At 37.0% G+C, this 12,822-nt stretch overlaps 2 protein-coding genes across 4 annotated transcripts; both read left to right on the forward strand.

The window, feature by feature from the left end:
* The first annotated feature begins 179 nt into the window (after positions 1 to 179).
* On the forward strand, positions 180 to 3,889 carry LOC306893483 (lymphocyte antigen 75-like). Of its 3 annotated transcripts, none has more exons than XM_079455321.1 (5): positions 180 to 520; positions 833 to 958; positions 1,482 to 1,859; positions 1,948 to 2,277; positions 2,355 to 3,889. In XM_079455321.1, the coding sequence occupies exons 2-5, from the start codon at positions 925 to 927 to the stop codon at positions 2,711 to 2,713; spliced, it is 1,101 nt and encodes a 366-aa protein (XP_079311447.1). In that variant the 5' UTR covers positions 180 to 520; positions 833 to 924; the 3' UTR covers positions 2,714 to 3,889. The 3 variants fall into 3 exon arrangements, with proteins under 3 accessions (XP_079311447.1, XP_079311449.1, XP_079311448.1); XM_079455323.1 differs by having other exon boundaries at positions 440 to 520; positions 856 to 958; XM_079455322.1 differs by having other exon boundaries at positions 519 to 662.
* LOC306893484 (macrophage mannose receptor 1-like) lies at positions 3,576 to 7,104 on the forward strand. Its single transcript, XM_079455324.1, has 5 exons — positions 3,576 to 3,587; positions 4,509 to 4,617; positions 4,964 to 5,314; positions 5,664 to 5,990; positions 6,083 to 7,104. The coding sequence occupies exons 2-5, from the start codon at positions 4,584 to 4,586 to the stop codon at positions 6,439 to 6,441; spliced, it is 1,071 nt and encodes a 356-aa protein (XP_079311450.1). The 5' UTR covers positions 3,576 to 3,587; positions 4,509 to 4,583; the 3' UTR covers positions 6,442 to 7,104.
* The last annotated feature ends 5,718 nt before the right edge of the window (positions 7,105 to 12,822 follow it).

Genomic DNA, 12,822 nt, shown 5'->3' on the forward strand with positions numbered 1-12,822 from the left:
AATATATTTAAATCAAACATATGTAATAGAACATAACAGTTGTATTGAGATAAGAGTAAAGACACAATTTGAATGAGGAAACAGACGGATGACATTAATACTTAACTGATGCAGGATATGTTTGCAAACAACATCTACAGGAGGAGAGTCATTCTCTGGACTTTCTTGAACTTGACATCAGTTTACAGCCGGAGCATCTCTTATCTCCATTAAATCATCTGAACAGAACAATGTCATCCTCATGTACCACCTGCACACATTTACATACATGTTGACTGTCAATTCGATTTGCACACCGGTTGGAGATATTAAATACATATCTAATACAAACATGAATTGTTTGGTAACTTATTCCAGTAGATGAGATGGAGGTTACATTTAATAAAATGGAGTGTTTAATAAGTTTCATGTGAATTTGCCTGTGTGTCCCTCCCTGCCCGTCATAAAAGAATGACATCGTTTGGATAAATCAGCGGAGTCCTTCATGTGTTCAATAACAGAAGAGTAATCTGTTCAGCAGGTAAGATGGGTTTCTGATTTATGATCAAACATTTTGTATTATATGTATTAGATAAATAATACAGTTTGTGTTGTTTATTACTTGATATCATTCTATTGATCATCATATAGTCTGGTGTGTGATAATGTAGTCAGACCTGCAGGTTGGTTTGAATTAATGATTTCCATGAGTTTGACTTTTGGTTGAAAGTTTTTCAAAAATGAAACGGTGATTATGATATACTGTATACGTTTATAACACAATATAATATCATATTAATCAAATCTTTTGTGGTTTCTAAATACATGTTTTTTTCTAATCGTGATTGTTCAGTCTTTTTCATGAAACAACATCAGATCCCAAAACAACACAAGTGAATAAATCCTTCTGGAGCCACAAACATCCACACGAGTCTGGACATTATTATGGCATTTCTCTCAGCGCTGATGCTTCTGTGTGGTGAGTCTGAAATTGACATTTTTTTATGTAAATGTAAAAACGATCAGTCTTTCATGTGTTTTTATTACAGCACATGCTGAGGGTTAATGCTTCTTGTGGGGCAATAGAAAATGTGCAAGCACAATAAGAATACAAACATGACTGAAAATTATTCATTTCAGCATTAAAGTGGAAACGTTTTCCCCTGCTAATGTCTGTCATTCCAGGTTCTTTCTTCAGTTTTATACAACACAAGTTGGCTTTGTCTATGTGTTTTTTGTGTGTGTAATGAGCGTTTGCTGTGGTATGAAGCACGGCTGCATGACTTCAGAACTTTAACTGAACAGAAATTGAAGAACTTTAAAGTGTATTTATCTAAATGATGTCTGTGTGATATTCTTGAAGGTTTATTTAGGGTATTCATGTATAGTGTATCTAATGAAATATATTGTCAAACCATAACCTACTTTTAAAAAGAAGAACAGAATTTTTCGGTCAAAATGAAGTCAATATTGTGTCAATAAACATTTTTGAATTGTTTCAGCTTTTCCGCTGTCAGATGCTGCGGGTCGACTGAGAGAATTCCATCTTTCAAATGATAAAATTAATATCAGTAAAGATCCGAATACCTGCGAAAAACAAAACTACACTGACATAGTCACAGTTTATGATCATGAAGACAACGAAAAGCTAAAAGAACTTGTAAAAACAATCACTGACCCAGATGCTCCATCTGCCATCATTGGTGCTCATACAAATAACACAAAATACACCAGTAAATGGTCAAATGGTGATGACGTCACATTCACTTCATTCACTGAGAATTGTACTACGGGAATATGTGGAGCTGTCATGAAAACTGCAGGATCATGGGAACTTCTGCCATACAATGAGACGAAATACTTCATGTGTTATAATGAAGGTAAATCATCACTGTGTTGTTTCTGTCTGACACGTATCTAAATACGATCATGACAATCAATGAACAGTTTATTTCTTCATTTATACAGGTGTTGACCGAGCATCACACAACTACAGTTTAATCCCTCTAAACAAAACCTGGACTGAAGCTCAGCTGTACTGTAGAGAGAATCACACAGATTTAGTCAGTATCACCAATGAGAAGGAAAATGAGCGAATAAAGAATGAGACAAGAGAGAGCAAATTTCCTTTCTGGATCGGCCTCCTGTATGATAACATTACATGGTTTGATGGAGGAAAATCTGCTTACAGAGACAAGTATGAAAAAGGAAATGGAGATTGGACAATAGTCGTGGTTAAAATACTTAATGGATGGAAAAAAGTAAATTCCCTAAGTCTATACCGCGTTCTATGCTACAGTAGGTTAAGACAATACTTGCAATATATGCTGCCTTTGATCATTTACCTCATTCGATTTGTATGTTTTTTTTGTCAGAAAGCTTCATTCACGTGAGCCCTTATAACATGACCTGGGAACAAGCTCTGGATTACTGCAATGCTTCTGGTCTACTGCGCATCGAGTCTAGAGACGATCAGATAGAAACAGAGCGAGAATTACGACAACAGAAGATTTCTGGACCGCTGTGGATTGGACTTCGACAGAGTCGACTCTTTGGTTTCTGGATCTGGGTGAATGGACTTCATGTGGGACCCTGGACTAACTGGAAAGGAGGACGTCAACCTGAACATCAGATCTCTCATCACTGTGGTGCCATGGAGAAGGTGGACGGCACATTCAAGTGGACTGATAAAGACTGCAGATCTACGTTTAGAGTTTTATGTGAGGTGAAATAATAATGAATTGTCTGACTTTATCTGATTTGAAAGTACATATCTGTGTTTTAATTCACTCATGATTTTTACATTTTAATTTGTTTCTTTATGTATTAACATATTCATTTTGTAGTACCAATTTCCTTTTTATTCATGTTTATTCTTATGCTGTGTGCTGTATTGTCTTAATAAGTGTATATGATGATTTGTCTCAATCTCAAGAAATTTTCAATACATTTTGAACTTCATCTTCTGTCTTCTGTCTCTGCCAGAGGTCTAATACAAAATTAATAATTAGCATTTCATAAATCTAAACATTTGACTGTCAATGAATCCAAATGAAAGACGTGAGAAGATCGTAACACAACAACAGGGTACATATACACACGGCACCTAAAGACAACAGTGTGGAAAAGAGACAAGACCCCAAAGGAATGTGCGCGGGATAATAACAGGAAGTGACATATTAACATATTACACTATACAAGATACAAAACAAAAGACACGGTAAAAAAAAGCAGACAGACGTGCCTGCAAAGTAGATGAAGTTTTGCTAAAGAATATTACAAAGCCATGGTACAAGTACGTGCTGCCTTAAAAGTTAAAGTTCAGTAAACTTGAAGTGAACTGAGAATAAAGTTGAATGGACTTTATAAAAACAAGTGAAATGAACACTATTAAAGTTAAGTCCATTTAAATTGTTAAGTTGTTTTAACTTAGAAAAAGGTTGACTGAACTCTAAAAAAGTATTTTGTCTCAGTAGTGTAATGTTTAAATATTGCTAACATCTCATTTGCATGTGTGTCACTGCCCCAAGCTAAAACAATGACATCACTGGATTATATGTTATATATATATTTCCTTCAGAGCAAAGATTAAACTCTCAGCTCACCAGGTAAGACTGATATGACTTCACTATCTGTGTTCTGTTAACCAGCTTTCAGAAAGAGTATATCACATTGCATAAGGTGTTTTTTAAAGAACCTTTAATGACCTTGCTTTTCATTATTTGTTTGTATGCTTGGTGTATTGTCAATATCTTCAGTTTTTGATAAGACTTTACAGTAAGGTGTTATTTGTTAACAATCAGTAAATGCATTCGCTAACATGAACTTACAATGAACAGTACTTCTACAGCATGTATTAATATTAATTCATGTTCATTTTGGCATTTATTAAAACATTGTTGTCACTGTTTACATTAGTTAATGCACCGTGGACTAAAATGAATAACTGTATTGACACGAACTAACATTAACAAGATTGATAAATGCTGATGTTAGCTAATGCATCAACTAATAGCACCTTATTGTAAAATGTTACCCAGTTTTGTTATTACAAATCCAACCGCTGGGTATAATGAACGCAGACGCAGTGTTTAATTTCACCCAACAGTGGATTAAACTAAACCTAACATGGGTTAATTTACAACCCAATGGTCGGGTTTGTCCCTTTTGACCAGATGATGGGTTGAGAATGAGCCAGCGTGTTTTAAAGGTCTACTGTTTCATTTCTTCATAGTAACATGTGTACTGTTATATCTATCCTGTTTATTATAAGGAAGACTTTTAAACAAACAAGTAGGCTATAATATACAAATACATATATTGGTATTTTACATAATATGGCTTCCGCAAGCCAGACAATTTTTCATAATGTCAAAACAAGTAAGAGCCTTTTAGCCTAAATTATATTTCATCTGATATTTATATCAACTTGATTCAAAAGGGAAAACACATTAGGATTCTTACTTTAGTCTTACTGTTCCTCTTTATCACTCACTAACATTATATAACATTTAACTTTTCAACATCAGATTGCACACTTCCTGTCCGGCATTAATCTTCACTTCTACACCAGATTCTGGCACTTCGGTACACCAAGCATTAATATGGTATATCTGTACATGCTGGTACTGCTCTGGGGTAGGTTTCTACTCATCATTTTTTACCAGACAGTTTTGTAGACGAAAAAGTGTTTTATTTATTTTATTTGTTAACTAGTGTTTCAGTTGCTTTAGCAAATAAATGAAACATCATGACAAAACAAAAATAAAAACATACACTATTCATGGATCTCTTACCCACCTCCAGCTTTAAAATAGCCTACAAGTATCTGTATATATGCAAGTTTGTATGACCATTCAAAATTCGGAATATCTATTTATAGTGTTTCTATATTTTTCCTGTCAAATTAAAGTGGCATGTGTGTAATTTTGACGTATAAGAGTCAATATTATTATATGGCTCAAGACTGAATGTTTCTCCTCAGCTTGCCCAACATCAACTACAGCAGGCAGACTGAGAGAGTTTTACTTGGAGCATTCAAATACTACCATGAATATTACTGAAGCTCGGGAAAAATGCCTTCGCTACACTGACCTTGTCACAGTTTATGACCAGCCGGACAATGACAAACTGGCAGAAATTCTGTTAAAACGAAATGCTACTTGCGCCTTGATTGGTGCCTTCAAAGGTTCACAATGGTCAGATGGGGCTGTAGCCACATTCAAGAAGTTTGCATGGGAGCAAATAGGATCTTACTGTGCTACTGTGAAATCTGATGCATATTGGGAATGTATTCGATGTGATCAAGGCAAAAACTTTACATGCTACGATAGAGGTAAAGATGGGAATTTACATTTACATCTGACACGTTTCAAAATGAGTGATGCTTCGTGACTCATATTTAATGTTGGACAAGAAATTAAGTTATTAAATGAGACGTTTATTTGAGCGCAGAAACTGCGATGAGAAGTTTATGTTATAAGAAATAAATGAAGTGCAAACCCAACACGATACTAGTATTGTTTACCTTAACAAAATAAACATGTCCTTAAAATGAACACATGTATTGATATTAAGGTTTTCAAGTAAGATCATGTTGTGAAAACTATAGAGTTTCAAAGTTTGTGTTTTGCCAACGTAACTGCAGATATAAGATTCATGCATGTTTTCTTACAATTAAACAGGCAACGAAACAAACACGTACAGATTAATCCTTCAAAACAAAACCTGGTTTGAAGCTCAGAAATACTGCAGAGAGAACCACAATGATTTAGTCACGATCACAAATGAGCAGGAAAACCAACAAGTACAATTGGCAGGACAAAACAGTAAGACTCCATTCTGGATTGGCCTTCAATGCAACCATTCAAGACGTTTGTGGTTTGATGAAGGACAGTCTAACTACAGCAACTACGTTTCAGAAGAGATGGACAATATGTTTACATATATGTGTGTGAATGGGTCCTGGAAACAAAGTAATACATGTAATAGCTCATCTGCTCTTTGCTACAGTAAGATCACACAACATATAAACATTGAATTACTTTCAACTTTATTATTTGCTCATCTAACTATTTCATTAAATCCACATGTTTTTTATCAGAAAGCTTCATTCACGTGAGCGGTGCTAAACTGACCTGGGAACAAGCTCTGGATTACTGCAATGCTTCTGGTCTACTGCGCATCGAGTCTGAAAACGATCAGATAGAAACAGAGCGAGAATTACAACGACAGAAGATTTCTGGACCGCTGTGGATTGGACTTCGACAGAGTCGACTCTTTGGTTTCTGGATCTGGGCGAATGGACTTCATGTGGGACCCTGGACTAACTGGAAAGGAGGACGTCAACCTGAACATCAGATCTCTCATCACTGTGGTGCCATGGAGAAGGTGGACGGCACATTCAAGTGGACTGATAAAGACTGCAGATCTAAGTTCAGAGTTTTATGTGAGAAAAGCTAAATTATAATTCTGTTAACTTTATAACTGAACTTCCATCTTCAGTTTTTTTTTGTTTCAAACAATATGATAAAACCAATTTTCTTATAATATTCTGTATCCTAAATGGAGGCTTTCCTGTGGCTAGAGCATGGCGCTACCTCAAGGTCATGGGTTTCGATCCCAGGGGATTCAAATTTATAGATCAATGCAATGTTTGTCGCTTTGGATAAGAGCGTCTGCCAAATGCGTAAATGTAAATGTACTCGAATGACATGCTGATTTATTGTTAATATTGTTTTAATTATAATATGAATACGCATGTTGATTCCTTTTATGATGCTGATTTTAAGGCTTGAATATTGATATTTCTTTTATCTAATCTCTTAAAATAATCTCATATTGTTCAAAACCTGTATGTGACTCTTTTTTTCCGTGGAACACAAAAGAAGATGTTTTGAGAAATGTCTCATTGATTTCTGGTGAACTATCCCAATGTGTACTTGATACATGGGTTTTTTTGGCCCATCATGTTAAAGAGTAAGTATTAAGAGACCATATAAATTACATTTCATGCATTATGTAATGTTGAATAACTGCCTATTTTAACAAAATAATTGTGTTTGTACACCTTGAATGTATGTTAACTTGTGGTTGGACACTAAACATAAACTAAAATTATACCTTAAAAGGATTATTTACTCTTTAAACTGAATTGCTCAAATGTAATATAAATATGAGTACAAGCCGTGCTTCATTTGTAAATTCCTAGGTAATGGAACATCGGGGGCGTGGCTGATCCTGAAAATTAAGATCAGGTATAATAGGCAAAAAGTCTCAGGTATAATAGGCAAAACTGTGTTTCTGGCTCTGCAGTTAGTTTTGTCACTTCAGGGGTCTCTGCCCGCTCTCAGGTGGTGATCTTTCGGACCCACGGACACCACAGAGGTCACCAGAACCAGTGTATACTTCATTATCAGCCCGTAAGATGATCGGTAACTATGACAACTACTGGACGAGCGTCAGGAGAGCGGACCCTCGCTGAACTTTAGTGTGTGACATTAACTATAAATGTTGTGCAGAAATGAACTTCTGTAGACGTGAATGCATTAAAAACTTTCACATGCTCACATTCCCCGGCCTGCCCCAGTATGTAAGACAGGTCATTTCATTGGCGCATTTTAAGCTGCAGGAAAAATTGACAAAATGTTTTGCGATAGGGCGCCACATCCTAAACCACATAATAGACCTCTAAAAAAAGCCTAAAGCGGTGCTGTGGAGACATAACATCCACCTGACATCTCTTCAAATGTCACAGAGATCTCGTTCCTTCATTCACAGGTAAGATGAATAAAACACCACACAATGCAAAAGAGCTAAATGGCTCATCGGACAGGAGTTTGAGAGCTCAGGACACGAGCGTATGTGCTTTAACAGCCCTGTGGACTCCAAGACTCAAAACGGCACCTTCATTAAAACTTTAGCAGAAGTGCGTGACTGATGACAGGCTCTCCGTGTTCAAACGCTCCGCAGATGTGACACGAGCTCAGAGTGAAAAGACCCTTGGCGATTTGGAAATGAAGGCGAACCGCATCGCTGTTCCACATGTCTGCCATTAGCCTGTTAGTTCTGAAGATGTTTTATGGGCGGAAAATTGCGGCGGCTGCTCTAAGACCCACATTTGACCAGGTCCAAAGTCATTACGAGAACACGTCGGGGCTTTTAAAGCGTCAGTGCATTTCAGAAAGATGAAAGTATAGCCGATCGGAATCTTGAAGATGTTAGGAGGTTTCAACGCTCGCCGACATGCACAGATGTACAAAACTAGCATAACATGGGAGATAAATATTTTAATTTCTTATTTAATACAACATAATTAGTCAAATTAGACATTCGTTTTCATACTAAAAGCCCCAAAAAGAGTCTTTAATAAGATGAATTATTGAAGGCATAAAATACACTGCTAACGAACAACCTCATGTCCCAAAGAAAAGATGTTCCCGTGCTGAGGCTTCTGGGAGATCTGTTGAGAGTGTCCATGCCCCGTTTGCCAGCAGCGATCTCATGAGAGACTTTGAGTTATTCAGAGAAACTCTGGCTTGCTTTGGTCTGGAGTTTAAAAGTGTGACCGTGCAAAGCGCATGAGAGCAGTCAGACCTATATCGATAACCCCGAATATCGCCCGAAGGTCAGAAAATACAGAGAGAGACGCAGAATTCAGTACGAAAACCAGAGGGATATTTTCATAAACTGTACTGTTTTACAGTAAAACTCAATGACTCGGGAAGAAAAGATGACTTTGGTTCCGTAATGTTCTTTCTCCTTAAGGGCCTGCGAGTAGCCAAGACCTCATTTCTAGTATTTTGAACTACTGTGGATCCACACAAATGAATTTATTTACAATAAACGCTGCAATATTTCATGAAAAAATAGGCATTGTCATTTTTTATTTCACTGGGTCTTTTTTTACCTGACCTTTAAATCTTGAGATTTTTTTGGCCATTGTTTGTGTGTCTAGGCCATCGAAACGCTTAATTATATTTCATAACATTGAGACACAATTGCAGAAATTATTATTTGTATACTCCGGTGCTGAGACAGGTGTGTAATTTAGAGTTGATGAATTTCTTCCAAAACTGAATATCGTTCAAATCACGAGATGCAAAATAATGATGCATATAAAATAAGATTGGAAACTCTTCTATATCCTGACTGCATCTTCACACATAAATAAGGACCAGTTTTCCCTGAATGATACAGACAGAGACACAGCCGTGTACATTCTTCACGGTCTCGCTTGGAGGGAAGAAGACGTCTGCAGCCGAGCACGACAAACAAGAGCTCTACACACGCACTCAGCTCTTCTCCAGCTTTGGGATTTTTGTATCGTGCGGCTGTTTCTCACGGATGCTGTCAAGATGTGAGAATCACATACAGAGAGCCCGTGGCTGTTCTGAGAACAGACCGAGACCAAACGCTTTCATGTCGACATGTTAAGAGGGTGACTGACAACATCTGGTGGAGACTACATTGCGCTTGTGTTTGTCAAACTAAAAACAAATGACTTTTGTCATTTTATAGCCATATAGAGAATCATTTAGAGGGTGATATGAAAGAAATGAAAAGAAACTGAAGCCTTTTCATTCTATCGCAGTTTGGAAAAAGTGTTAACTACGAAACTAAAGGAAATAATAAAATGATTATTGTTCAATATCAAAGTATACACTTTCTGAAAGATATTTAAAGACACAAGCATTTCAAGTATTATTAAGAAATGTTATAATAACAGCTATTCAAGCCACACAGAAGACTGTTTGTTTTGTTCAACTGTTTCTGTTTACCTGCCTTGGAATTCTCAAGCGGTCCAATAATAATTAAGCACGCGGAGCATCTGTAATGTTTCTCCCCGGATGCGGATGATTGACAGCTACGACATTCCTGACAGCTCAGGTGTCCCAGGTGTTGTGTTCCTCTAAACACTTTGCAGCCATTCATGTGTTCACTGTCTGAAGAAAATCACAGCGGTAAGAACACAACATCATAACAACACTGAGCAACATTGGTCGTTTAGCTTAAATGTCAATTCTTAAAGTAAATATCAGTATTCTTGTACATATGTATTTCTTTTCTTATTTAACCTTATTCTATTGTTGTTATATTCATTTTCTAATTTAGGTTTTTTACATTTCTTTCAATTTAATTTCTCTTATTGTGTATTAAATGTTTTTTTATTCTTGATGTCTATTATTGGATTAAAAGCTTAAGATAAACAGCATCTCTAAGACTCGAGTTAAATACATTTTCTCATAACGGGACAAACACTGAAAAAGAGTGTGGGAAAGAATCATACATTTGTATTGTGGTGAAACTGCGTTGTAATTTGGCAGCTAGACATCTGGAGATTAAACTTATTTTCTTCTTGTGCTTTTTTCGGGAACAGCACATAAAGAATACAACAGCGTTTCTTTTCTTTGCAGGAGAGAAAATCCTATCAAACAAAACTAAAAAGGCGAGATTGTTGGGAAGTTGTGAAAATGAAAGACAAAGCAAAGTTTAAAAGCTGAAATGAATACACTTTTCAGCTTTAGAGTGTTGAAAAACAACGTTTGTGTAACGTTGCTAAATGGTTGATAGATGGGTACTTACAGGGTCAAGTTAAAAAGTGTTTCTATCTGATTCTGGTGTCTGGATATGGCTCGGTCTCATTCAGTGCATATCTATAGAGAACAAACACAACAGGATAAGTTACGTGTTTATGTGTAGAAATCCAGAGAGTCAGACGACAAGCTGTCCACCCAGTGAATGTTGAACCACAGTTTGACACGATCAAAGGATGTTTAATGTTTGGTTATGTGGAGCAAAGCTGCCCAGCACGACGGCGCTGAGATTACACAGATAACACAGACAAAAACTCACGGTTCACATGACAAGGATTTATTTATGAGCTGTTAACACCTGCCACTTTATGACCATACCATTTTATTATCACGACTGCACCAGGAAGCTGACTAAGGGATTCTGGGATGAGCGAGCGATGCTCATCACAAAGAGGATACACGGGAGAGATCAAGGTCTGAAGACAGCGTGTTGCTGCCATGGCAACCGCATCTCTCAGAAAAATGAGTTTCGTGATGCTGGTCCTTACCTGGGAAGATACCTGCCCCTGTACTTCGGGAATGACAAATCTGTAGAGAGAGAGAAAGAGAGAAGAGGAATTGGATGTTCAAGACTTCTCTGTGCTACAGGGGTATAGTAATTGATTTAAGGTGGTACAGATAAGACACATTAGAGGAACATACCATGTCACCAGAGGACCAGGGTCAAACCGACAGCCTCAAGCAATGCGTGAGACTTACTCAACATCTTATCTCATTCCGCCCATCCTTCAGCTGACCGGGGAACCTGGATGTGGTCCTGCCACGGGCGCCATGTTGTCAGTCAAGACTCATTTTTAAAAGAAAAGTTAGTCTGACATTGAACATTACTTTGTGCTGATCAACCCAGTCCTGCAGTCAGAGACCGGTTCATTGACCTTTTCAAACATGACCTATGGAAGATGATCAGAGAAAGGTTTTTCCAAGTCATTATTTTGACAATTCAGCTTCACCTTCAAGTGTTCAAGAGAACTTAAAAAAAAGCAAAGTCATTATTTGTAGTAACGTGACATCATGTCACAGATAGAGCTTCATTGGCATTGAACCCAGAATATTACTGATAGAAAACTGAAGGAAATAAGGTAAAAGTGCATTAGTGTTTCAATTATACATGCACCAGATGTATTGGCCACCAATATATAGAAAATATTCTTTTAGTAATTGAATACCACAGACGTACTGGCTATTGTATGAAAATGGCAGATATAACAAATGTGCTGGAGTTATATGGTATTGAAATAATGTTCTTTAATAAAATATATAAGTTAATGTGAGCTTGTACATTGTCCCACTTATTACACTGCTAATGGCACATGAGAAAAAAACTCGACATCAAATGTGAATTTGAAATATTATATTAGCAAATTTTGATCGATTGCGGTGATATTAAAAGACATATTTTTATTTAATTATTCAAAAAAACCTGTCAAAATGATTCGCAGCATCCGGGTTGTCATGTGTTGTTAGATTTAGAGTTTGTTATCTAGGAATAACGGACCTGCAAACATCACGGGTGGCCAATCAGAATCAAGCATTCCAACAGGCCGTGTAATAATAAGACATATTGGATATCAAACTTAATCTTGTACTTTGTTTTGTTGGCCTGTTTAATGGATTTAATCCTTTTTCAATAAAATAATTATATCGATGGGCGTGAAGAATGTTGTCAAATACACATCCAACAACGCTACACATTTGCAAAACATTCCTTTATTATAAATAAATCTTTTTTTTTGTATAAAAACTAGCATGCTTCAACCATGGCATTTTACAGCTTCACAACTCCAGTATTACATCTCAGTCAGCCAATACAAGACAAGTCATCTTTAGAATGCAGGATTCAGACAAAGTGAGACAAGAATGAAAAAATCCGCACGACCACAAAAATACATGTAGATTAACAACAAACATATGCGACTCTGGTAGTTTTAATATATCTTCTTTTAACATCCACATATCCAAAGTTTACTGTGAATGTGTTTCCCGGCGGCAGCATGTTTTCGTCATTTTTTTTTGCGTGGGTATGATTTCGAGTGTGACCGTGAGCCGGCGACGTCAGGTTTTTGTCGCGAGTGCTAACATGACGGTGTAGGTTCACGGCAGGATGGCCGGCGCTTCTGTGCAGGACATCAGCCCATCCGCTGGGACCGGTTTTTACATTTCTCCACCGGTCGCCGCAGGTTTAAGTTTGATGCAGAACGATTACAAAAAATCTCATGCTTATATCCCCATAGGAGGTCCGTTTGCCTGT

This window comes from Barbatula barbatula, assembly GCF_947034865.1.
Source record: "Barbatula barbatula genome assembly, chromosome: 4".
NCBI lineage: Eukaryota > Metazoa > Chordata > Actinopteri > Cypriniformes > Nemacheilidae > Barbatula > Barbatula barbatula.